The sequence below is a fragment of the Balaenoptera ricei genome, chromosome 9 (assembly GCF_028023285.1).
Source record: "Balaenoptera ricei isolate mBalRic1 chromosome 9, mBalRic1.hap2, whole genome shotgun sequence".
Classification (NCBI taxonomy): domain Eukaryota; kingdom Metazoa; phylum Chordata; class Mammalia; order Artiodactyla; family Balaenopteridae; genus Balaenoptera; species Balaenoptera ricei.
The window spans coordinates 96,476,907-96,502,870 of NC_082647.1; the positions used below are offsets into that span (position 1 = coordinate 96,476,907).

At 45.2% G+C, this 25,964-nt stretch overlaps 1 protein-coding gene across 8 annotated transcripts in view; it reads right to left on the minus strand.

Moving 5' to 3' along the window:
• The window catches only part of ATXN7L1 (ataxin 7 like 1), a 231,740-nt gene extending 217,486 nt beyond the window's left edge, over window positions 1-14,254 (minus strand). For all 8 annotated transcript variants that reach the window (XM_059934160.1, XM_059934153.1, XM_059934152.1 and 5 more), the window contains exons 1-2: window positions 14,074-14,254; window positions 13,494-13,562 (exon numbers count right to left, since the gene is read on the minus strand). In XM_059934160.1, coding sequence (XP_059790143.1) covers window positions 13,494-13,562; window positions 14,074-14,254 — 250 coding nt within the window. The remainder of the gene's footprint in view (window positions 1-13,493; window positions 13,563-14,073) is intronic.
• Window positions 14,255-25,964: the final 11,710 nt, after the last annotated feature.

The following is a 25,964-nucleotide window of genomic DNA, read 5'->3' on the forward strand; positions in this document are numbered from 1 at the left end:
TGAACCTTGATGGGATCCTGGATACATATTTAAAAAACATCTACGGAAAAAAGCAGCTATAAACTTTTTGAAGCTATAAACTTTTTGTATTTGAATACAAACTGAATAGTAGATGCTATTAGGGGATTACCACTAGTTTTCTAAGTGTGATACTGGTATTATGATTATGATTATGTTGGTGAATGCTTTTATTTTTAGGAGATGCATGCTGGAGTATTTAGAGGTGAAGTGTCATGCTGTCTGTGACTTACTTCCAAATGGTTCAGCAAAAACACACATACATATTTATATAAGGTGAGGCTCTGAGAACTTCAGTGAGTAGCTCAAGGTTACACAATCAAGATGTGTCAAAATGATAAATATTTAGAGATGAAGTGGCATGATGTCTACAACGGATCTTCAAAGGATACAGAAATATATATCTTTATAAGAAATCAGATAAAATGTGAACTGATTTTTAACTCTAAGGGGTGCATATATGAATGACCGTGGTACTACTATTTCAACTTTTTTTTTGCATGGAAAAATTTTTAATTTTAACCTTAAGATGGTGGGGCAAAAAAGAAACAAGGCTGCAGGGGGTTGGGTTTATCAGCAAATCCGAACCGAGAAACTTCAGGCTGCTCAAAGGTGTCTGTGACGCTGGGCCCAAACTACAGTGCTTTTGCACTGCATCTTCACCACTGATGTAGGAACTCACGGAGGATCCTGGGGCTGCAACACCCTATGCTGAACAGGGCCTTTTTGCATCGTGGCTCCAAATAGTCACCTGAACAGAAACTTCAGGAGGCCTGCCAGTTCTTAGAATCTCAACAACTTCAAAAAATCAGGTGCTAAATCAAAGAAACTCACAGGTCATCTCCAGACTGCTTTTAAAAACGAAAATATAAATGTACAGTTGTTTAGAGGATATAGAGTTTCAGTTTTACGAGATGAAAAGAGTTCTGGAGATTAGTTGCACGACAATGTAAATGTACTTAACACTCCTGAACTGTAGCCTTAAAAAGGGTTAAGACGGTAAATTTTGTGTTATTTGTATTTTACCACATTAAAAAGAAAAAAAAAGAAATAAAAATATAGGTCTCGCAAGACACGTACCTGAAAACCAAACTGGATGTCTAGCTGAATTGTAACACTCTTATTAGCTGAAAATAACTCAGGAAAGAAAAAGGGATGATGTGGTCCCTCCTCCCTTCCCCCTAAATCCACAAGATTATAACACAGTTGTGAAAGTAATACATCAGGTGAGCAATGGAATGGCCAGGAAGTGTACGATGTAGGGGCCGAAGTGCATGATGGGTACGGCCAGCAGCACGGGGTCCGCAGGAGGTACGGGCTGTGCAGCCTGAGAAGCTGGGGAAGCTCCCGCAGAGGGTTTGGGGCTTGGGCCCCACAGAACGAGAGGAAGGCAAAGACCAAAGACGGGCACGGGGCTCGTAAGGGGCAAACCGCCTGTCAGGATTTGAAGGGACTGAGGCACAGGGGACCTGGAACGCCGCGTTAACTGTGGTCAATGGGGAAGTGATGATGGGTTTTCACTCCAGGAACAACCTGATAAAATGTGACTTTTCGGGCGATTAATTTTGAATTGGTATGCTGGGAAGACAGAGACAGGGAGGCCAATTAAGCAGCTATTATAAAAACCTAGGTTGGCTATGAGGCGGGCTAGCCTGGGATGGGGGCTCAGGGCCAGGAGGGATGGGAGAGAGGCAGAGGACTGCTCCTACGGGGAGAGGGGGAGGGGAGGAGGGAGAGGGGGAGGGGAGGAGGGAGAGGGGGAGGGGAGGAGGGAGGGAGGGAGGGTCTCTCTCGAGCTAGCGGCTAAGGGAAGATACAAAGAAGGCTCTGCACTTGCGCTGGGTCTGGGGGGGTCTGGGGGTGCAGTAGGGATACCTGTGAGGGGCTGTCCAATGCAGTATGCCAGAGGGGTGAGCAAGGAGAAGGGTGGGCTGCCACAGAGCAAACCCTGGAGGGAGGGGGGGAGCTGGGAGGGGCTGGCAGGAGAGGCATAAAAGTGGGCATCACCAAAACTTTGGAAAAGAAAATAAGGTGTTCAAAATGCTCAAGGGCAGTCTACTATCTAATGAAATCCCCAATAATTTCGTTTGGAAAGCAAACAGCCCCCTAATCGGTCCAAGGCTGGATTATTCTATATTGGGTTTGCACAAAACAGAGCCATCTCTCTTTTCAAAGGTCTTCTGCCATTACGTGTTTGGTCTGAGCCTCTGAAAGTGGCAGGACTCATTTGAGTCCATTTGCCCTGCTTCTGCAAAAGACGGTGAGGAAGGACACAACGGTCAAGGTCAAGGGTGTAGTGCCAAGGAACAGAAGCCTGGAGTCTGGGGACGAGGCTCACAGGGCTGTCATTGGTGGGTGGGCCGAATGGAGCCAACCTCACCCAAACGTGACGGGTTTCACTTTCCCAATGCTCCCCTTTCTTCCGGAGAGTCTGCGGCAGATTCCGTCACGTGGGAAAGGTGTTCCAGCCCACGAGCTCTGGGCCTCTTCAGGAGGATCAAAACACCGGCCAGCAGACCAAGTGACTAGGGCCCATCAAAGGTCACCTGAAACCCCACACTGATGAGGGAACTGAGTAGGAGGGACGGCGCTGAAGAGGAAACACATGTCGAGGGCTCCCCTGGTCTCTAAAACCACTGAGGGGGTGGGGGGAGAGAGAGAGAGAGAGAGAGAGAGAGATCTTCATCCAGTTCCCTGAGGATCAGCCAGGTCCCCACGTACAAAATGCTAAGTACCCTAGTTAATGGGGAGTAGGTGAAATCCAGAGTCACAGACCTGAACATCACCACGTCGCCCTATCCTCATGTGGGAGATGCATTCTGTGCCTCTCTCAGCAAGTCCAGTCACAGACTCTTCTTTGTCACTGCCCCTCAGAGCCAGTCACAACTAGGGTATCTCTGTGGCTGAAGAAGGCAAAGGTCTTTCACACCCACTTAGCAGGCGTATTGCCCATCAATAGGTCACCTCTAACTGGAGGGTACTGAAAAGGAATCTCCGTTCCATCATCCAAAGGAGCACACCCTTCATGAAATCACTAACAATCCCACTGCCAAGAGGGAAACTAAAAAGCGGCCTAGAAGATGTTCAAAAAGGGGAAAAAAAAGAGAAATCATCACTGTAGATAGATGCCCCTGGAGTTGCTTGGCAACCATCTCTGCTAACACCTTCTCCCAAAAAGGAACAGTTTAAGTCAGCTCCTGAGATTTCCCTGAGGCCAGGGCTCTGACCACAGAGGCCCCAGCGCTGGGGCCTTGGGATGAGAAAGCATTTCACTGAGGGGGAGACCTGGGGCCCCACCAGCAGGCCACAGGCTTACACACATGAGGGGGAAGAAAACTATAACCATGTTGCTTAAAGAATATGCTCTTTGAGGCAGGGCTGGGTGAGGTGAGTGAGGCGCTCAGGGTGCAGCATTTAAGGAGGCCCTCGCTCTGCATTTGCAGGAGCCTGTGTGTGCATCTTTAAATGTGTGTTCTCGGTGCCCCGCCGGCCTCACCTTAGGCCTAGCCCTGCTCCTAGGGCAACATTATGACATGGTGCTTAAGAGTACTGCCTCTGGAATCAGCCTGCCTCTGGGTTCAAATCCCAGCTCTTCTCCTTCCCTGCTATATCACCTTGGGTAAATCACTTAACCTCGCTGAGCCTCAGTTTCCTAATCTCTAAAATGAGGTTGATACAGGAATTGCCTTACAGAGTGTCATGAGGGTTAAATGAGAAAAATGCACATTTAGCTCCATGTCTGGCACCTACTCAATGCCCAGTAAACGGCAGCTAGGATTGCTATTTTTAAAAACACATAATAATAATAAAAAGAAGAAGAAGAAGAAGAAATTTTTAAAAACATATAAGCAGCTCCCCAGAACCCCTTAAACTGGACCTACGGAATCCAAGTGTCTGGGAGTGGTCCTGGTGCCTCGGCCTTTAAAGAGCTTCACAAAGGATTCCCAAGGTGGGCAGGGTCGAGAGCCACTTCCTGTAACCAAAGTTCAGTAAACATCAGAGCCACCTAGGGAGCCTGTTAAAATGCACATTCTTGTCTTCCACTCTGAGTGCTTCTGATTCAGTGTCACCGCAGCCTGGGATGCTAAGTACCTAGGTGATTTCAACACAGGGTCCCCCAAATGACCACACTTTGGAAAAACTGAAACTGACTTGCCCTTGAAAACTCACAGCATAGGGACATGGGTCCAACTCTTCTTGTTTATATTCCCAGCATCCTTAAAGCATGAGGGACAAAATATGGACCAAAGATGCCTAGTGAGTCAAGGCACACTCTGGAGCAGTAAGGATGCCGTCTGTCCCCTGGAAGCGGCAGCTCGGCTAAGGCAAGGAAGAGGACCCAAGTGCCTGGTAAAAGTGACAGTCATCGTAAGAGAAGTTTACATTATTGAGTACCTACTGTATGCCACATAGTATCTCGTGTTTTCACATCAACCCTGAGAGCTGCTATTAGTCCTATTCTGAAAATGAGGAAATGGAGGCTCAGAAAAGTTATCTTACTACACAGCTACTAAGTGGTTGAGTCCAGATTTAAATAATGCTCCATGCAGCTTCTAAGTCTGCAGTGCCAATGCACTTTTGTGATAAAATATACATAACATAAAATTTACCGTTTTAGCCATTTTTACATGTTCAGTTCACTGTCACCACCATCTATCTCCAGAACTTTTTCATCTTTCCCAGCTGGAACTCTGTACCCATTAAACACAAATTCTCCACTTCCCCACTCCCCCAGTGCCTGGCAACCCCCATTCTACTCTCTGTCTCAATGAATATAACTCCTCTAGGAACCTCATATAAGTGAAATCATACCGTATTTGTCTTTTTGTGGCCACTATGCTCTGAAAAAGAGCTAGGTCTGATACGACCAAACTAGGAAAGTGTCTCAACCATCTTCCATACCCTGGTTAGTGTCATCAGTTTGGATGCCCTGTCTCTCCACCCCCAACCCAGGACTCCACGACCTATTGGTGTATTGCGGCAGGGTCACAGAGCTCCCCTGCTCCCACCAACCCCCGGCCAAAGGTGTCCTTGAACTGTTAACGTTCAGAGAACCACAACTGGCGTCACAGAACAGGTACACTGATAACTGCTTCTATGTTCAAGGAGCCCGTCACTGCGTCACTTTTATCTTCCTGATGTTACTCTGTCCTGCCCTAGAGAGTATTTACTTGGTTTCCTTTTTTCTTTAAGCACCTGATCCCTGAAATTGGCAAGCAGAATTGTGTTATGAAACCACAGGTACAAAGATAAAGCATCCGCATAAAAACACAAGCTTTCCCCACAGTGGAATTCCAGCTTGACTTAGAGGCAACTGCGTAGCCAAGTCTAACCCTGGCATGGTAAAGGTCCTCGGCCTCAGCTCACTGGCAGGAAGTGCTTTCCTAGGCTCTCATCATTAGTTCAAGTGCCTCAGGGTCCAAATCCAAGTCCATTTGGCTGATGTGGCCAATCTGAGCTCTGCCACAGGAGAGAGTAAGAGAGAGCCAGCCAACCAGCATTAGCTGGGAGCCCAACCTCTGCAGAACATCGCACCAAGAATTTTAGGAGAGAGAGACACACGGAAGTCAGTCCTTGACATTCAGTTTCTACAATTCGGAAAAAGGTCAACCCACTGGCCAACCCTCTCCCTCTCCACCAGAGCTACCTTTGATTGCTGCGGTCACGACTGGACTCCCAGTGGTCAAGCCCTGGAGATTCCCCCATGGTCCCCGCGAGGCAAGACTGGCGTCGGGGCTCCCAAGAAGTGACCCACAACACTGGGGGGTGGGTGTGGATGTCCCTGCACGGAGAGGGGCAGCCTCTCCTCAAGGTGCTGCTGGCCTGGGGGAGGGGCACCCAGTCACGTGTAGCTGCTCCTCTGACCCTTCTAAAGCCATCTGTCTTGCTCTCTGTGGCGCGGGGCTGTGCTTCAGCCTCACCCCTGTGCTCTAGGATTTTCTCCAGTGGTGTCTTGTCCATGAATAGTTGGTAGTTGTTCTTGTGAGGAGGGGCAAAGTCAGGAATGACCTATGTCACTATCTTGGTGATGTCACTTCTATTGCAGTCACTAAATGATCCTAGTTTCCAGACATGAACACTGGGCCACCTCAGAGGATGGGGTCCTTGGATAAAAGGGATTTGATTAGGACAGGGTCTCCCTGTGTCTGCTGCTACCATTTTATGTCTACTTCCAAAGGATATCATGAATGAAACAAAGCGTCATGAATGAAAGCTTAGCCCGAAGGATATAAACACGATGTACACAGAAAGCCAGGCAAAACCCAAATCTGCCTAACTTCCCTAAATCACTTCTGAAGCGGAGACAGCAGGCCTCTGTGAGCCACTGGCTAGAGTGAACATGGCCTTCCAGGCCTAAATAATGCCACAGACCACTTGGCACACGGGCCAGAGCCCTTAGGAATCCAATCCTCCTCTGCCCTTCCTACTTTCTAATCCTTAATGTGGAAATCCTGAAACCAGCCGCTTTGCTCTCCATCATGTGGATCCCCATTTCAGACAAATCCCACGGGTAATCAACTGCACAGAACGCCAGTTGTATTTCCAGCCTGACTTTAAATATAAACTGAAATCCTTAATGCTTCACCGTGACGCTTTTGACATCAGGGACCCCCGTACAATAAATGCCATCATTATCTGAATCGGCGCCCTGGGGTCTCCTCCACCCGCAGTGAGGGAGGGCTGGGCCACCCAGAATTAGAACCTGAATCTCAGTGCCATCACCGTTTACTACAGAATGGACACAAAGGTTTGGAGGGGTCGTCTCGGAAACCTTTGGGGGAGAACTCTGGGAGGGAGGGAGTCTTCTCTCTTTAGATGCTCCCAAAGGTCGCACCGTGCGGGGGACAGTCACAGCTCCACGCTTGCCTGCTAAGTATTCAGTAAGGCTGCCTCACCGGGAACTTAGGCCGCCTCACCGGGAACTTAGGCCTAAGACATGGAAAGATGGTAGCAGAATATTGTTGAGTCTATTTTTCTTGTGTTCTTACTTTTCCAGCCTCACCTTACACCGGTGATTCTCTATCAGGGTGACTTGGTACTCCGCCACCCCATCCCCAGGACCTTGGGCAATGTCTGGAGACATTTTTGGTTTTTTCAATTCAAGGGAGGGGTAGGTGTCACTGGAATCTAGTGATTGAGGCCAGGGATGCTGTGAAACATTCTGCAACACACAGGACAGTCCCCCACCACAAAGAAGTAGTGTTCCTGCTGAGAAACTTTAGACCACTCTCTGCTTTGCTATCGTCACGCCAGCAACAGACTTTTTAGTTTCTAGAACATTCTATATTCTCTCACTTTGGGCCTGCACACATGTTGTTTCCTTTAACTCCGTCCCACCCAGCCCTGCATATGGATAACTTCCATTCATTCTCCAGGTTGTGGCATAAATAAGATTTCCTCAGGGAGGCGTGCACTGATCCCCTAACCTAAATTAGGCCCCCTGTCATGCTTTCCAACAGTACCCCAATTTTCCCTTTCAGAACACTCACCACAGTCGCCACGACTTTCTTAATGTCTGCCTTGGCTGCTAGGATGGGAGCGCCACAATGCAAGGGCTGAGCTTTTTCACTGCTGTCCCCCCAGGCCTAGCCCAGTGCTGTCCCACTGTCAGTCTCAAATGCACGACGGAGGCCAAGAAAGCAGGAGGTTGTATTAAAAACTAAGCAAGACACCCAGAGGCTTAAACCATCCTCCCACTAAGCAGGCACCAAAAAGACACTGCAGTAGCTCCTCATGAACTGATGTGGACCACTCCCTAAGATAAACGGAAAGGGCAAGACACTAGGCAATACTTATAGGATGCTATCAGCCATGTGGGGAAAGCAGGCAGGAAAAAACTATCTATGTATCTACTTGGATGCACATAGACTATCTTGGGAAAGATACACAAGCAACTGGGGACAAGGGTAAAAGGGAGACTTTCTTTTCACTGCATACCCTTCTCAACTTTGTAACCCGTGAACATTATTTTTAAAAAAATAAGAAGTATTTAAATGAGACAGAAAGAGAGAGAGGGAAATAGTCTACATCTTCCAGAGATAAAAGCATCATTCTTGTAGACTGACATATGATGAGAACCCAGCACAGGGTAACCGTGCCTTCTGGAAGGAGCCAGAGCCACAATTTCTCCACATGAGAACCCAGGCACATGGAAATACTTGTACATATAAAGAGATAGTCATTTTAGAGGCTTTGTATTTTCAAAACTAGATGGTGCTGGAAATCCCCTCCCTCGGCTTTGCCGTCTTGGTTCTGGCACTCCCCCTCCTCCATCGGCTGGATGCAGCTGTGAAGCTGATTCACTCTCCAAGCCCGTCTCCTCCTTTTCATCTTTCCTCCCTACCACCTTGAGGCCACTCTGTCTCTCATGTCCTTTCATCCCAAGCACTGGGCAAGAGAAGAGGGATGATAACGAAGCGCCAAAGTGAACAAATGTTGCTGCTCGTTAGCAAAAGGGGAGGAAGGTAGGCTTAATGGAGAAAGAAGTTGAAATGAATGGCGAAGATGAGGTTTATCGATATAATCTGTGGACTTGGTGTCTTCCTATCACCTATTAGCATAGGTAATGGAGTTGTCTGTGTGATGAAAAAGGGGAACTGTCCACAGTTTACTAGAAATCACCACCAATTGTCGCTGGCTTCTCTGGCTTGGATTCTAAGAACCCTCCATTCTTACCAGGTCAGGTGCCATCTTTTCTCCGATTTGCTCCCATCCAGCCATAAACGCAAGACTCCTAGACTTGAGTTGAACACATTCCCATGTTCCGTGCTTCCTCCTGTGGTCCAGCCTGACTCCACCAGCGTCTCAGGAGAACAGCAAACTCTCACAGTCACAGCAAGATCTTACTGGCCCCTGAACAGTTTTCAAATTGGAAGCATTCCACAAGTTTACCTACATCAAATCGAAACACCTGGGAACACTGACACACAGACAAATGCCCGAAGTAATGAGGGTAGGCTTCCAAAAGACCCAAACAATGATCCATTGAGGACTTTCTATCTTCACTGATCAGATTAAACAACTGATCGATTATTTTAAAAATTATTTTTTAGACCTCCTGGTCCCCAGAAAGAACTTCGTAAACCTTTCTCAGCCATAAACCCCAAAATGCCAAAGTATTTTTCTCTAGCTCTTGATAAAAGTTATCAACGACTACATATCAGCTGTACTCCATTAAAAGCATGGATAGCACAGAAATCAGTTTTTAAAAAATCCTTAGCTTTATAAAATTATAACATGGTTTACGCTAAAAATGAAATTTCTGATTGAGTATATCTTTTCTGTTCATCACTGATTAGTTAAAAATCCTCGTTAGTTATAATAATAAAATTTTCTAGAACTAGCTTCATTAATACATGATGATGATAATCCTAATAACATCTAAAAAATAATAAAGGCACATATTAAGCGCTTACTTTGTGCTAAGCCCTTTGTATTATCTCAGTAAATCCTCACAACAACCCTGTTATTATCTCCGAACTTGTATAGTCCAGGACACTTAACGAGCTATACGCACCTGGTCCTTATTTATGAATTGACTGTTCTTCAAAAAAAAAAGTTCAGGTGAGGCAATTAGAAAAGGGAGACATCTTTCTAAATCACAGAGCTTTTCCCCAATTAGCTTGAAAAAAGTCTTCCAATAAATCTATGAAGCTGGAGTGAGAAAATTATTTTAAAAGGTTAGCTAGATGAATGGCCTTCCTTGGAATTTTCTATCATAATGGCAGCTCACATATTAGATTAGGCTGATCAGGTTTCTGGGACCCCTCCTCTTAGGAAATCGCAGTGCTTGATGGATCCAAGCTGACTGAGGTCAACCCCCTCTCCACTACGGGGAACACATCCCCCTGGGCTTTGGACTAAGACCCTCAGTTTTCTCAGAGTCCTAAAGGCCACATACCATTCACAAACTATTTGCAGCACAATATGCTTGTGTACGAGATGCAGTGAGGTTTGCCACCAAGAGATTATAAAAGGAGAAAATAAACCCAGGATGTAGTAGTGTAAGATATTTTTAATGTGAGGGTTTGCTTTTTTTTTTTTTTTAAGTTTCTTCAAAAAACAGCCCGTCTAGTATGACTGCATCTCAAATGTAGGTACATTCAACAGAGAAACTTAGGTTCAGAGGTCTCAAAGGGACCTCAGGAGACTTTTAATCCACTCCCTTACTTTACAAGAAAGAAAACAGGCCCAGACAAGGGAAGTGATGTTCCCAAGGTCATATACGGGATTAGGAAGCGGACTTAAAGTCCTCTCTCCTGCTCCCTTCACCGCTTCAGGCTGCCCTCAATATAACCCCACATGACCACACACAAGCACGGAATTAACAACACCTTCTGAACCCAGGTGATGACCTGGCAAGGTTCAAAAGTATTTGCCAAATTCCTCTTGACTGTAATTTTAGTTTACTTTGGACAAAATAATAACATGAATGTGAAGACTTTACTACAGAAATTTCAAAGCATTCAGTTAACATTTCATACTGATATAGGTGGAGAATTGAAGTAGAAAAAGGTTCAAGAAACGCAGAAGGAATTATCTTACAATAATCAGGTTGTTCAAAAGTCTGCAAGCCTTCCTGTATCTTCTGAAGCTGTGGCCAGATGGAGGCAGAAGGTAAAATGATTATTTTTTCACTTTCCCAGCCTAATTTTGTTCCCTGAGCTTAGTCTATAAAAAATATCATATCACAATGTTCACAGCAGCATTATTCACGATAGTCAAAAGGTGGAAACAAGCCAAATGTCCATCAACAGACGACGGATAAACAAAACATGGCATGTACATACAATGGAATATTATTCAGTCATAAAAAGGAATGAAATTCTGATACCCGCTGCCACACGGATGAATAATGAAAACATGATGCTAAGTGAAAGAAGTTGGACACAAAGGGACACATATTGCAAATATATAGTATCTAGAATAGGCAACTTCATAGAGACAGAAAGTAGAATAGAGGTTTCCAGGGCTCGGCCCTGGGGGAGGGGGACTGGGAAATTGTTATACAATGGAGACAGGGTTTCTGGTTGAGATGATGAAAAAGTTCAGGAAATGGATAGTGCTGAGGGTTGTACAACACTGTGAATGTACTTAGTATCACTGAATTGTAGACTTTAAAATGGAAAATGTTATGTTTATTTTACCACAATAAAAAAAAAAATCAAAATCTGGATCATATACCTTCATTTCTTAATTGGAATTCCTAAACTTTATCTATTCATTGCTATTAAAGCACAAATCTCAAGACCTGCTTACTATTGATGACATCCTGGTCAGTCTATGTATGCTCACATACGGAGAAACACCTAGGCCACGTTTTGCCCTGCAGAGATCCATCCACAACCACATATTCATCCTGAGACCTCCCACACGATTACTCCAACAAGGCCAACAGCAAGACTAAGGCAACCAGTGTTTCTGGGGACTTTGGCAACCAAACACCCTGACACCAAGTCTCAGCTCAACCTTTAAACTCCTCACCATGGGGAAGAGATATATAGTTCATACCTGTATACGCTATCCATAAAGAAAACTGTGTGCACATGCCAGGAAGAACTCAGGAATTGCTAACCCAGACCTGCTCCACCAGGCCCACGAACAAAGAGATTTCAGCCCATCCATGGCTATTTGGTGAACTCAGCAATTGCATGTTACACTGAACAGTGGGGGTCCTTAATGCAAATGCATATCATTAGGAGCTAAATCTTTGTACCTTTACAGCAAAAGGATATAATAAGCAGGATGTACCACTTGTGACTTCTGAGGAAAGGAGAGCTTTACATTTTTTTTTTCGTTAATAGAATCTATTTCTCGTGAGGCAAAGAGAATCTGAGAATGAGAGTTTTTTGAAACAGAAGCCCAGAGAAGGGTGCAGAATATGAGTTTTGTGTGTTATAGTCATAATCTATCACGCAGGCCTGAGAGGTGCCAATTCTGGGCCATACCATGACCTTTATTCAACTTTAAAGGTTTTCACAACTTCATCTTCTTTCGTGGAAACCTTTTCATTGCCAGCGGTCTGATAACTGAGTCCCGTAAGCTTTTAAAGATGTTAAGAGTTTGTGAAGAAAAACAACCTCCAGTGATACTTTCCAATGCCAACACACATGGACATTGAGCACAAGTAAGCTGCCACTTGTAAGAAGGCCACTTGACATCATTCCCTCGTGCATCCGAAAGACACATGTCAAGATCACACTAAGATATTTAGAAGCAAACATCTTTAGAATAAGGTTTCGTTCCCAATCAAAGTGCTTAATTAGCAGAAACATTACGCTAGAGCGCTGTCCTTGAATATGCATGCATTTGAACCTCCATGTCATTTTTTCTGAAGCACAAATTCTCCTCTCACTGGATGGTCAGGAAATGATTGGGCACAGAAAACTGACTGTCTGAGGTGTGATCCACAAAATGAGTTCCATCTTTCCAAGCAGGTTTCAGCTGCCTACCAGGGTGACACCGCGGTTTATGAGGGAGACCGTTCTTTTGTGTCTAATGGCCTTTTCTCCATTCATTTTGGATGAGCCAGGCTCCTATGGCCTAGTTATGGCTGAACTCTTTCAACACTTCCTGCCAACCTCTTCTGCCCCCCTGCACCTCCTCCCACCCCCAATTTCAGCCAACCACGTTTACAAGACACCAGTTAGTAAATCACAATTCAAATGAACCCATCCATTTGTTCAGCAGAAAGTGGCCTCTGGAGTTGCTCCACGTGAAGCCCACAGGTCAGAGTTACATATGGCAGGCTTGCAAACGCGAATAGGCTATGATTTATTTATGACGACCATGTGTGTTTGATGCCCAGTTCCAGTAGGCTGTGGCTTCACTCGCCTGCCTCCGTCTGGGATGACCTAGCTACTCACTGTGTCCCATTTCAGGTACTGTATTTCCATTCCACGCTGGGGAAGCAGAGATGGGTGACCGGCTGGGGGCGGCACACACAGATGCCCCTAACCCTGCTCACCACATAACAATCTGTGACCAAACACAAAGTGTGCCAAACGTAACTTGCTGCGAAGGTTTGCCACGTACCATGGCTTTCAGGGGAGAGTGGAGAAGTAGCTGCTGGGATGATTGACCACATCGGATTCATTAAATTGTTGTGTATTTACCCACGAGGAAGGCTGGGGTGCTTGGGAAGGGAGCCCCGCTCCTCATTTCAGCGATTTCCACCCCGCACCATTTGGCAATGATGCTCCAAAGGCGAATGGCAGATATGCACCAGAAGGTCCAAATGTGGACTCCAGCTGAAGTGCAGGAAACTTCTGCCGTCAACAACCTCCCCGCCTCTACCCCCCAGTTGTATTTATACTTTGAAAGAAGTTAACACGAAGCAGTAGTCACCTGGGCGTGCTCAATTTTTGACAAGCCTTAGTCACTCTGTACCCAGCAGAACAATTCACATTATAGTCGAAATCCTGTGAAGATTCTGCCACACATGCTAACACTAAGATGCCAGTAGCTCCACTTACCTTCTTTATTAAGCCTCATAACCTCCCTGCTTTTTCCACCCTCTTTTCCAGCCTCTTCTAAATCTACATCTGCAGATGAAAAAGAAAAGGAAAAAAGAAAATAAGGACAAAAAGAGAAAAAAGGGGGGGGGGGGAGCCAAAGTCAAGGGGGGGGAGGGAGAGTGTTTATTTGCAAACAGATCGATATAAATACTGGATATGAAAATCTTTCAAAAATTGACAATGCAACATTTTCTCCCAAGTCCGTATTTCCATCTACCTGGCCCAGATAGGTACCAAAAAAACTATGCAAGCAGCAACAGAGTAGCCTTTTGAACGGATACACCGTGGGGCTGTGAAAGCCCACCCCGCGGGCTGCCACGGGGAGCGGGCACAGACAGACAGACAGACAGCCCTGGCAGCAGGGCCTCTCTCTGTGCATTGATGATCTGTCTCTGTGTGTATTTATTTAGAGAGAGGGAGAAGCATGGAGGACACCGGGGGCCACTCTCTCTCCACACACACACTTTTTCCCAGTGGCTCTAGGTGAATGGAAAGGTTACAGGGTAATAAAAGGAGGAGGAGGCGGTGGGGTTCTTACTGTCGGAGCAGTGTAATTTGGCGGCGTCGATCCAGGAGGACCAGGGTTTGCCCAGAAACGCCTCCGGACTGGGCACTTTGCGATCCAGTGTCGCCATTGCTCTTCCTTCTTGTTGCTTTTTCCCTGTTCCTTCGGCAGCAGCAGCCGAGAGACACGGGATTCGAGAACGCTCCGACGTCATCTTCGGAACGTTCCGACATTGAGTGTTCTGAAAGGGGGAGGGAGGGAGGGAGGGAGGCAGAGGAGGAGGAGAGAGCGAGGAGGAGGAGCCGGCGTTCAGCGCCCGGCCCGGCTCGGCTCGGCTCTCGGCGTCCTCCGCCGCCGCCAGGGGCACCAGAGAGACGCCCCGAGGCCCGGCGCCCGCACGCCCGCCGCCGGGGGCGGGGCCGCGCGCCGGGACCCGAGGCTGCAGCGCCCGGCCCTGGGATGCTACGGCGCCGTGGCCACCGCCGGCACCCGCGAGCCGGGGTCGCAGGGGCTGCGCGTGCGGGCAGGGGTCGGGGATGGCCTGAGAGAGGCGCGACTTGGGGCCGTGGGAAGGATGGTCTTCCCCGCAGAGTTGCGCTCGAGGACGGAAAGTTTTTGCACGCAGCCCCGCCAGCGCGTCCTTCCCTCGCCTGTCCCTGTCGCCCACGGTGAGGCGCCCCCGCGAGGATCCCCGCCGCTTAGTGGGGAGGGGCCGAGCAGCCCCCCTCCCCGACGACCACCCCCGAGCCAGGGAGGGGACCCTGGTGACCTCTCCTCCCAGCCACCTCTCCCTCCACCCTGTCTTCTCTTTCACGGTGGACCTTGGGCCGTGGAGGATTCCTGCACCCTGCGGATGCCTCTGGGAGCTGAGACCAGTGGGTAGATGGAAGTGGTTCTAAAAAGCAGGTGAGTTTGGGGCGAGAGGAGCTGCCTTCCCATCTCAGACGGCGGGGCGTTCAAAGCTCAAAACTCAGGGCCGGGGTCCCCCCAGATTCTCCGCGCGACGCGTGTCTCCGGCTCTCAGAGAACCACTGCGTAGACTTTGCTCCAGGATCACGATAGTGGGAGAGCGGACTCACCCACTGTCGGAAGATGCTACTTGGCGGGTCAAGCCCCTGGAGCCGTTTCCAGCGCTCCCCACTGTGAGATGAGGATGGCCAGGAATCTGATTCCTGGGAGAATTCACTTCAGGCTTAACTGCTTTGGCCAGCTAGAAAGGAAGCGTTAAATTTTCTCTGGATTTTGGACATTTGAGGCTTTAATTGAGATTTCCCCCCTCTCCCTAGGGGTTGGCAGCAAAGGCCTTAGAAGGTCTTCCGGTATCTCTCTCTTAAAAAAAAAAAATCATTTAATTTACTGGGAATTACCTAAAATATACGGACACTCTCCCACAATCGATATATTTCCTTCATTTCCCCCAGCACCCTTTTAGTTCTTACAACCTCTGTTTCTGCCCCATGGCTGAAGAGCATGGATTTGAAGTTGCTTTGTACTGACGTCTGCTGTGCCTGTCATCTTATGCTCCTGCACTTAGCATCCTGTACCTCAAAGCCAGGTTTAGGATGGGTGATGAAAGAGGAGCTGTGAATTGATCTTGTTGTGATGTTTGTGTGAATGGGCTTATTTTGGGTCAGACCCAGATAAATTTCATTTGCCTTTGCTCTCTTTGGAAGGGTTCCTACATAGGAACCACTAAATGGCTAAGGTGCCACTGAGTGGAGATTCTCATTTTAAGGATTGGTGGTGGTAGCGAATATTTATTACTTATTGACCTCATCATATGCCAGACACTATGCTTGACATTTCCATCCATCCATCCATCCATCTTTTCAACAAACATTGCCTGTCATGGACTACCATCCCCAGCAGAGAAAGACAAATGAGACCCAGCCCAGCTCTGGTAGAGATGCAGTCTGATGGTCTCTGTGGAAGAAGGAAGGTGTGAAAATTATCAGCTCCCTGGAAAAATAAGACATGTACCCAGTGACTGGCTGGGGCAGTGAATGGTGTGGTCTCTCAGATCTGTGCCTGTCTGTGGGAGGAACTGAAATCTAGTTTGGAGTGATCAGAAAATGTGTCACAGAGAAGATTACACACAGAGGAAATGACTCTGCTTTGCATCTTGGAAATGGGGGTGGTTTATAATGGTAAGGTGAAGATTGGTCTTGCCAAGGGAAAGGGGAGTAATGGTGTCAGCAGAGCCTTCAAGCTGAGCAAAAGTGTGGTGTGTTAGGGTGTTGAGTGTGGTTTACCTGGGATGGTGGGTTATTATTTGGGTTTGGGAGTGATGACTTTGTAGTCAGGCCTGAGTCAAATTATGGAAGGCATCTTATGGCAGCCTAAAGAATTTGGGTTTTGTCTGACACTGGGGAGCCACTAAAGGGCTTTCTGTAGTAAAAGGATAAGTAGAAAGTGTGACTTAGAAAGATTACTTTGGCCTTGGTGTCCAGGATGTACTGGACTATGGAAGCTGGTTAGAAAAGTAGTGCTGCACTATTCATGATGTGAAGAAAGGAAGGCCTGAACTTTGATGGTCCCATGCAGGTGGAGAGGAGGAGACAGGTATGAGAGACACTGTGAAGAAGGGCCTCATCAGAGAGTACGTTGTATGACTGGATTTGGGGAAAGGGAGAGAGAGAGCTCAGAGGTAGAAGTAATTAGATCTTAGAACATTTTCCTCTTCCCCTACGGCTTTCCAATTTTCCTTCCATTTTGGTGTTTATTCCTCATTGTGCATGCAAGGGTGGTAGGCAGCCTCTAAGATGACCCCAATGACCCCCACATCCTGGTGTGCATGCCCTTGTGTGATTCCCTCTCCTTCTCTGTGGGCTGGACCTAGTGACTTGCTTCTAACAAATAGAATGTGGCAAAGTGATGTCCCTTCTAAGGTTAGGTTCCAAAAAGACTGTGGCTTCTGTCTTGCTCACTCTTGCTCTCACTGGCCTGCTCTAAGGGAAGGCCACAGCTTGCAGTTGTGAGCTGTCCTTTGGAGAGGTACATGTGGCAAGGAACTGAGGGAGGCCTCTGGCCAACAGGCCATGGGGAAGTGAGGCTCTTTGTTCAGTACCCCGTGAGGTGCTGACTCCTGTCAACAGCCACGAGAGTTTACAGGCGTGTCCTTCTCCAGTCGAGCCTTGAGATGAGACCACAGCCCTGGCCCACAGTTGTGAAAGACCTTGAGGCAGAGGTTCCCAGCTAAGTCAAGCCTGTATTCCCGATCCACATAAACTGTGAGATCGTTAACGCTTGTCATTTTAAGTTGTTAAGTAACTTGTTACATGGCAATAGATAACTAATACAGAATGGTTTGGGTGTAAAGTGATGGGTTAACAAAAAACTTACTAGAAAAATATGTTTAACAAAGGAAGAGTCTGAGCAATGTTCCCTTGTTCCTCTTTTGAGCCTCCTGTGAATTGTGTATCATCCTTCTCTAAATTTTTGGCCAGCTTTGTGCAACTGGTTTACACTAGTATCTCCTACATGCTGAGTATGGTAATTTATCTTTATCCTTTGGGTACTCAAGTTTCTGCTATTTAAACTCAATCACTACTTTATAGAGAGTTCGCCAACGACAAGGTCATGATGTAACTGTTGGGAAAAAGTCTTTAGTGACAGCGATGCCACCACACTGGTGGCTGTTACAACCGTACCCTCCTTGAGGTATGTGGAGGGTACAGTGATGAAGGGACTCAAGCCCAGGGGCTGGGAGTCCGTGACTTGAGCTTCCAGAAAATTCTGTCTCCTCTCCTGGGAGCCACTTTAAGTCACTCAAGAAAAATCAAAGCTTGTTTATCATCAGGGAAAGTAAGGGCATCTAAGGTGCAGAAGAAACAAAGCCATGGTTCACTATTTTAACATTAGTTTACTACCCCAGCTGAGTTTCTCAAGTTATTTCTGCCCAGCACCCTGAAGATGATAAGACAGCCCAAACATTATTCCCTTCTAGCTGGGGGGATTTTAGTTTACAACATAGTAAAGTATGGGCTGGAATCTAAAAGTGATTTGGCCTCTCTACAAAACAAGACTTTGGATACCATTGCCATGTTTAACTGATAGAACACGTATACGTTATTGCAGTTAGAGTTATGAGGTATAATTGTAGTTTCTACTCTAAGCCTTCCACAGTTTCTCTGACTATGGAGATAATAATACCATCTTTGTGAAACTATAACCCACCTATGACTTCGTAACTATGGATAACATGGCTGTCAATTAAATTACACCTCTGGGAGCCAGAGAATGAAGAAGGCATTGCTCATCCAACTACTAGATTTTTACACTTGACTTTAGATGAAAATTGAGGTCAGTTGGGAGTAGTATTGGGGTCAGCATGGTGCATATATATTATTATATGCATGTCTATACTTATATACCAACTATGTATATGGCAAATTTATTGCAGACTTGAATTCCTTTTGGTAGTAAATAGTCACAAATATTATTAGTGACAACAAGAATCTTATACATCCTTAATAGGAATAAACTGACCTGCAAAACAGTAATTTAAAGCACCTTAGTATAATGTCTATGTGATAAAACTGTCTAGCAACCTTCTTCCCGCATGATTAATGTTTAGGAAGATAAAAGGGGTGTAAATATTTTTATTGTTTTATTATCTTTCTTAGAAAAATGACAGCGGTTGGTTTAATTAAAAAGGAGACTCTCCCATAGACCAAATAAAGAAATCAGTTCAATGGAGATGACAATGGAAAATACCTATTTAATTTGAATAACACCTGGTTCTGGGGAAATGTGCATCAAATACGGAGCCAGCATTCGCTTAGTGTGATTCATGTGCTGTTTCACCACATTATTGAGAAGAAGAGAGGAGGGAGTATTAGCTCTCTCATTTGAGGATATTAAACTCCTGCTGGGGTTGAGGCGCTGTGTGCGCACCCTACTTCCTACCTAGACCGATGTTGGGAGTTACCTGGAGGCGATGAGGAGAAAATGACATGTTCCATTAAAATGAGGCATCCCTGGAATTGTTTGATGTTCTTTGCTTTAATTGAATCCATCTATCCCATCTGCCACTCTTTTCTCTAAATTTATTTTCCTAACTCTGTCTCTCTGAGAATTGTAATTTGGGGGGAAATTATACATATGTTGTTACCTTTTATAAAAGCTCCCTGTATCTGGAGGGCAGATGTGCTGTCTCCCTCACCTTGTTAGATTAGGTTGCCTGCCTCTTCCCTGACCCCTGTCTGTTGGTGGATCAAATAGGACTGGGATAAGAAGACCCCTAGAAGCACCAGGGGTAGGAAAGAAAATGGGAATTCCAGGCTTTTTGTTATTGGTTTCAATATAAGACCCTAGCCACATGCCTGGTCTGAATAAACATGGACTCTATTAATAAATATCACTACAAAGACATGAAATTTGCATTCTGACTGGGGCAGAAAAGCCAACATGGGAGCGTGTTATCTCGAGGTGGAGCTGCCGTGAACCCCCTGGCAGATTCAACCGTGACTTTGATCACTTGGGGCTCCCCGGACTGGCTCTGATGCTGCAGGCTGAGGAGACCTCTGCTTCCCAGAGTGTGGTAGGTCCAGCCCCACCCCTAGCCGCTGCTCTTTCTTGGGGGGTGGGCAGGAAAAAAGATGGCTTCTCTTTAGCCTTGTTGTAGAAATCACTTTGAGCCCTTAACCTAAATATAAATAAATACAAATTTAACGTTAATGTACACAAATTAATCGGAACGAAGCCCACCCACCCCATCCAAACTCACCAGTAATATAATTGGGGAGGCAATGCAGGTGGAGGCCAGAGCACAGGCTTGAGGTTGGCAGGTGTGGATTAGAACTGTGCTTGAGTCATTTGCTCGAGAACCTTTCTGAATCCATCTGCCCCTCAGTTTCCGCATCTGTTAAATGAGTACTAAGGCGCTTTTCTTCAGATGGTTGTGAGGATTAAGTGAGCTTCTGGATATGGAGCCCGCAGCATAGGGCCTGTAAATGTTTGCTATGATTATTACTTTGGTCGCAATGCTTCCTGTAGACAACAGCTGCCAGTCAGAAACAGGCCAACCCTCTGATGCTAGAAGGGCTCCTATGGTCGCTCTGACAAGGTCCTTCTCCTTAGAAAGAAAACTAAAGCTCTTCTCTCTCCTTTGTATGAGGCTGCTGCCCTGCGTCAATTGGTGAAGACTGCTGTCTGAAACTTCTTCTGCCTGGAACTCCATCCTGACGTGGACTTCAGGGCAGGGTAAATATCCCTTTGTTCTGGGAAGACCCTAGAAGACCCTTTTGTTATGCACAAGAACTGCAAAATCCAAAGTGTGACTGGAGAGAAGACAGTCTTTGCATGACAATGTAAATAGTTGTCGTAATAGTAAATGGAGGGGACTTCCCTGGCGGTCCAGTGGTTAAGACTTGCCTCCCAATGCAGGGGGTGCCTGTTCGGTCCCTGGTCTGGGAGCTAAGATTCCACGTGCCTCGTGGCCAAAAAGCAAAACATAAAAACAGAAGCAATATAGTAACAAAGTCAATAAAAATTTTAAAAATGGTCCACATCAAAAAAAAAGAACTTAAAAAAAATAGTAAATGGACTGGGGTCTCTGCAGATTATTTTTTTCCTGAGAAAAATTTATTCTCGTTTGTAAAAGAAACAATATTGAATTCTAAAAATCACGTATAAATGTGTTCTTATAAGATAGTAGAACAATAGAGATAAGTGGAAAATTCTCTTAGAATCGCCCCCTTCAAACATGGTCACTCCCCTGCCCCCAGATCACTACCGTACCCCCAGGTCTGAAGGCATTTTTTCATACCATTTTCTATACATTTACCTCCTCTATAGACTTAGCATTACAGCTGTAGATGGTATTGCTGTGTGTGTGTTCTTTTCTATTTTTTTAAAACATGAATAGCATCATTTTGTGGCGATACATACATATATGTGTATATGTGCGTATATATGTATGTATATATATGTGTGTGTATTCACATGTATGTGGATATATATGTGTGTGCATATATATATATATTTTTTTATCCCGGTTGAGAGAGAAGCCTTGCATGAGCATAAACAAGATTGACACGTGCAACAGACCATTCTGTGGATATTTTTCTGCAACCTTCTTTTTTCACACATACTATTACATGTCATTACATATGGAAATCCCTCATTCTTTTAAACTGCTCCCAAGTATCCCATAAAATGTTCCAGAGTCTATTTATCTATTATCTTATTGACAGACATTTAGGTTTCTGGTTTTACAAAAAAATAGGCTGATCAACATCTCTATTGTTATATATGCTTTCTGAGCACATGAGGGAGTATTTCTACCTGAAAGTAGAATTGCTGGGCATGTACATTTGAAATTTTAATAGTTCTGTCAAATTGTCTTCTGAAGTAGCTGACTACTTTATACCCCCACTAGTAGCACAGGAATGTGCCCATTTTTTCATGCCCTAATTAACGCCTAACATTTTCAAACATTTTAATTTTTGCCATTATTACGGTAAAAATAGCTTATCTAATTTGAATTTCTCTCTAGTATGTTTCTGAACATTTGTTCTTAGGTCCATTGTATTTTCACTTTGTAAATTGCTGTTAGTATCTTTTGATGATTTGTTATTGGTATTTTTTTAGATCTTTTCATTGCTTTATAGGAATTCTCTATACATCCTAGATTTAGGTCTCTTGTCTGTTTGAAAATAATGTAATTTTCCAGCTTGTTGCTTTTCTTCTTTTAACCTTGTTTATGGCATCTTCTCCATACACTTTTTTTTTCTCATTTGGATGTAGTCAGATGTATCAGGCTTTTCCTTGAGGCCTTTACTTTTTGTGTCTTTCTTAAGAAGAACTCCTCTTCTCCAAGGTTATAAAATATTTTTGTGTATTTTTTTAATGCTTAATAGGTTTTTGTGTTTACATTAGATCTCAGACATTTTTGGTTAATGACGTGAAATTAAAAAATTTTTTGAAATTTATTTATTTTTGGCTGCATTGGGTCTTCGTTGCTGTGCGTGGGCTTTCTCTAGTTGTGGTGAGCAGGGGCTACTCTTCGTTGCGGTGCGCGGGCTTATTGCAGTGGCTTCTCTTGTTGGGGAGCATGGGCTCTAGGCATGTGGGCTTCAGTAGCTGCAGCACACAGGCTAAGTAGTTGTGGCTCGTGGCTCTAGAGCACAGACTCTGTAGTGGTGGCGCATGGGCTTAGTTGCTCCACAGCACGTGGGATCTTCCCAGACCAGGGCTCGAACCCGTGTTCCCTGCATTGGCAGGCAGGTTCTTAACCACTGCGCCACCAGGGAAGTCCCGATGTGAAATAAAAAATTAATTTTTGATCTTTTTCCAAACAGTTACCAATTTTCCTGGGCATATATTGAGTAATTTATCCTTTCTATAGAGATCCATTATATACTTACTTTCCAAATATATGGGTATGTTTTTGAGCTGTTTTCTGTTCCATTGCTTGAACTGTCTTTTCCAGCCTCAATTCCTCTTTTTTTTTTTTTTCTTTTTATTGAAGTATAGTTGATTTAGAATGTTGTAAGAGTTTCAGGTGTATAGCAAAGTGATTCAGATATATATATTGAATATATGTGTGTGTGTATACTTTTTCATATTCTTTTCCATTATAGGTTATTATGTTGAAGATAGTTCCCTGTGCTATACAATAGGTCCTTGTTGTTTATCTATTTTATATATAGCAGTATATATCTATATTCCAAACTCCTAATTTATCCCTCCCGCTTCCCCTTTGGTAACCGTAAGTTTGTTTTCTATGTTTGTGTGTCTATTTCTGTTTTGTAAATAAGTTCATTTGTATCATTTTTTAGATTCCACATATAAGTGATATCATATATTTGTCTTTCTCTGTCTGACTTACTTCTCTTAGTATGGTAATCTCTAGGTCCATCCATGTTGCTGCAAATGGCATTATTTCATTCTTTTTTATGGCTGAGTAATATTCCACTGTGTATGTATGTCTGTATATATATATACACCACATCTTTATCCATTCATCTACTGATGGACATTTAGGTTGTTTCCATGTCTTGGCTATTGTAAATAGTGCTGCTATGAACACTGGGGTGCATGTATCTTTTCGAATTAGAGTTTTCTCTGGATATATGCCCAGGAGTGGGATTGCTGGATCATGTGGCAACTCTATTTTTAGTCCATACTGTTCTCCATAGTGGCTGCACCAATTTACATTCCCACCAACTGTGTAGGAGGGTTCCCTTTTCTCCACACCCTCTCTAGCATTTATTGATATTATTTGTAGACTTTTTGATGATGGCCATTCTGACTGATGTGAGCTGATACCTCGTTGATTTGCATTTATCTAACAATTAGTGATGTTGAGCATCTTTTCATGTGCCTGTTGGCCATCTGTATGTCTTCTTTGGAGAAATGTCTACTTAGGTCTTCTGTCCATTTTTTGACCAATTACTCTTTTAATTACTCCTGTTTCATAATATTTTTTGCTTTCTTTTAGGAAAAAAAATGTTTCTTTGCCATTATGTATTTAGAATACTCTATCTTAGTCCATTTGAGTTGCTGTAACAAAACATCACAGACTAAGTAGCTTAAGAAAAACAGAAATTTATGTCTCACAGTTCTGGAGGGTGGAGGTCCAGGATCGGTGCAGGCAGATTTGGTGTTCAGTGAGGGCTTCCTGTTCTTAGATGGTACCTTCTCACCATGTCCCCACATGGCAGAAGGGATGAGCTAGCTCTCTGGGGTCTCTTTTATAAGGGCACTAATCCCAGCCATGAAGGCTGTACCTTCATGACCTAATCACTTCCCAAAGGCCCCACCTCCTAATACTGTCACCTTCAGGATTAGGACTTCAACATATGAGTTTGCAGGGGGAACACAACCATTCAGACCCTAGCACTCTTATCTCTAAAAAAGTATTTTTTATTCCTGGGAATTGTGTCATATGTGTTGTTGTTCACCATTTGTCGTAAGACATTTCATGATGGAGACTGGGCCAGATCAAGTAGATCACTGGAAACCTTACTTCATTTCTTGTTCACAGGGAACCACAAAGGTGGACCCAATGGCTACAGCCAGCTTAGACTCTTGGTGAAAGCCTCCCCCAAGGTGATTTTCCAAACCAAATATCTCAGACTTAGGGAAACGAGTTGTTGAGAGATTGTCTTTCAAGTATTCTGAAAAGGCCAACCCCTGTGGGTAGTGGGTGAGCCTCTATGTGGATATTCCCATCTGTCAGTCATCCTGCGGGGCTGGGGGGCGAAAAGGAGCCCTGGGAAGTGAAGGCTGGAGGAGAGGGAGGGAGCAGGCCTGAGACAAGCGCTGGGTCCCTACACTTCCCAGATGGCAGAGGACTGACCGTCCCAGGTGGTGGGAACGAGGCAGGTGAGAGCCTTTTGCAGGCTGGGAGCCGGTCAGGTAGTGTCCAGTTGGGGACCTGTCTCGGATGACCTAGGTATGACTCTGGATTCCTTCAATCCAGTATCCATCCATTCATAAGGTTTTCTCTGTTGTCATTTCCCTTGCTTCCTTCAAGATTTTAAATGACTTGGTCTTAGGTAGCTGTGTTGTGGGAAATTAAGTGATGGGCTTATACTTACATGGAAGCCATGGTAGCAAGGTTGAAAGCTGCTATCTTCACTTCATGCCAGCCCTGTGTGGTAACTATTATTCAAGAGAAGATGGCAGCCCCTGGACTCCAGGAGGTGGCCAGGTACAGAGTGAGCAGGGGAATGCCTAGGTTGCAATGTCTCGGGTCAGCCCCCAGCAGTCCCTAACACCTTTCCTCCAGCCCCGGCCCCAAAAGGAGGAAATCCTGAAAATTAGAGGCCAAGGTTTCGGTTATATTTATATGACAGGAAATAGAAGCCTAGTGTCTTTAAGGTCATGAAACAATCATTGTGGAACTCAGAGCTAAGCCCAGGTTTGTTCGAACAAAGTCCCCGTTGTTTGGAGGCCAGATTGCTCATAGATGACTACTTCTCAAGAATGATTCTAAGGCTATAAATTTAAATTTCCACATAGGCCAGTGTTTCTCAACCAGGGATGATTTTCCTGCCTCCCCCTTTTCTGCCCCACGCCACCCCAAGGACATTGGTGAAGCCTGGAGACATTTTTGGTTGTTGTGACAGGGAGGGGAGGGGTTCTAATCGTATCTTGGCATCTAGGGGGTGGAGACCAGGGATGCTGGTAAACATCCTACCATGAGATGCAGACATCTCCCCATCAGTGAAGATTTATCCAGCCCCAAATGATAGTGAGGGGGTCCAGAAACCCTGATGTAGGACAATGGATTTCCAGTTTTCTTTTTTGTCTCCAGAGGATGAACACCTAACCCTGTCAACTACTTTGCCATCGTGGGCTTCTTTCATCACACAGACACCCAGCAAGGGGGGTGCTGTGACAGCCATCATCGCTACAAGAAAAACTCAAGTCTTTCCACTTTCAATATATGAAAGCCAGATTTTGTTACTGGATGAATTTTGTTACTGGATGAATGAAACCTTATGAATGGATGGATACTGGATTGAAGGATTCCAGAGTCACACCTAGGTCATCCAAGACAGGTCCCCAACTGGACACTACCTGACCGGCTCCCAGCCTTCGATTCCCAGAATCGAAGAAAATGTAAGCTCTCTATCTTAGGGATATAGTTCTTAGGCAATCATCAAGTAATGTGGACGTCTCTTTCTTATTCTCTGAATCCTTTACAGGCCATTGCTTTCCTATTCTAATGGGAAGACTGATCAGCGCTAAGACACCCATGCTAGATAGCTCTTATTATTCCCAATTTATAGATGATGAAATTGAGGTGCAGAGGGGAAGTAAAATAAAGCACAACTCCCTTGCGCTGAAGTTATCAAACCCCTGGCCAGGGTTACTGCATAGGTTGTGCACTGCACAGTTGGGCCACTTTTAAGGGACCACCATTCACATCACAGACATCATAGATTTACTGTGACAGTCTTCCTGGTGGA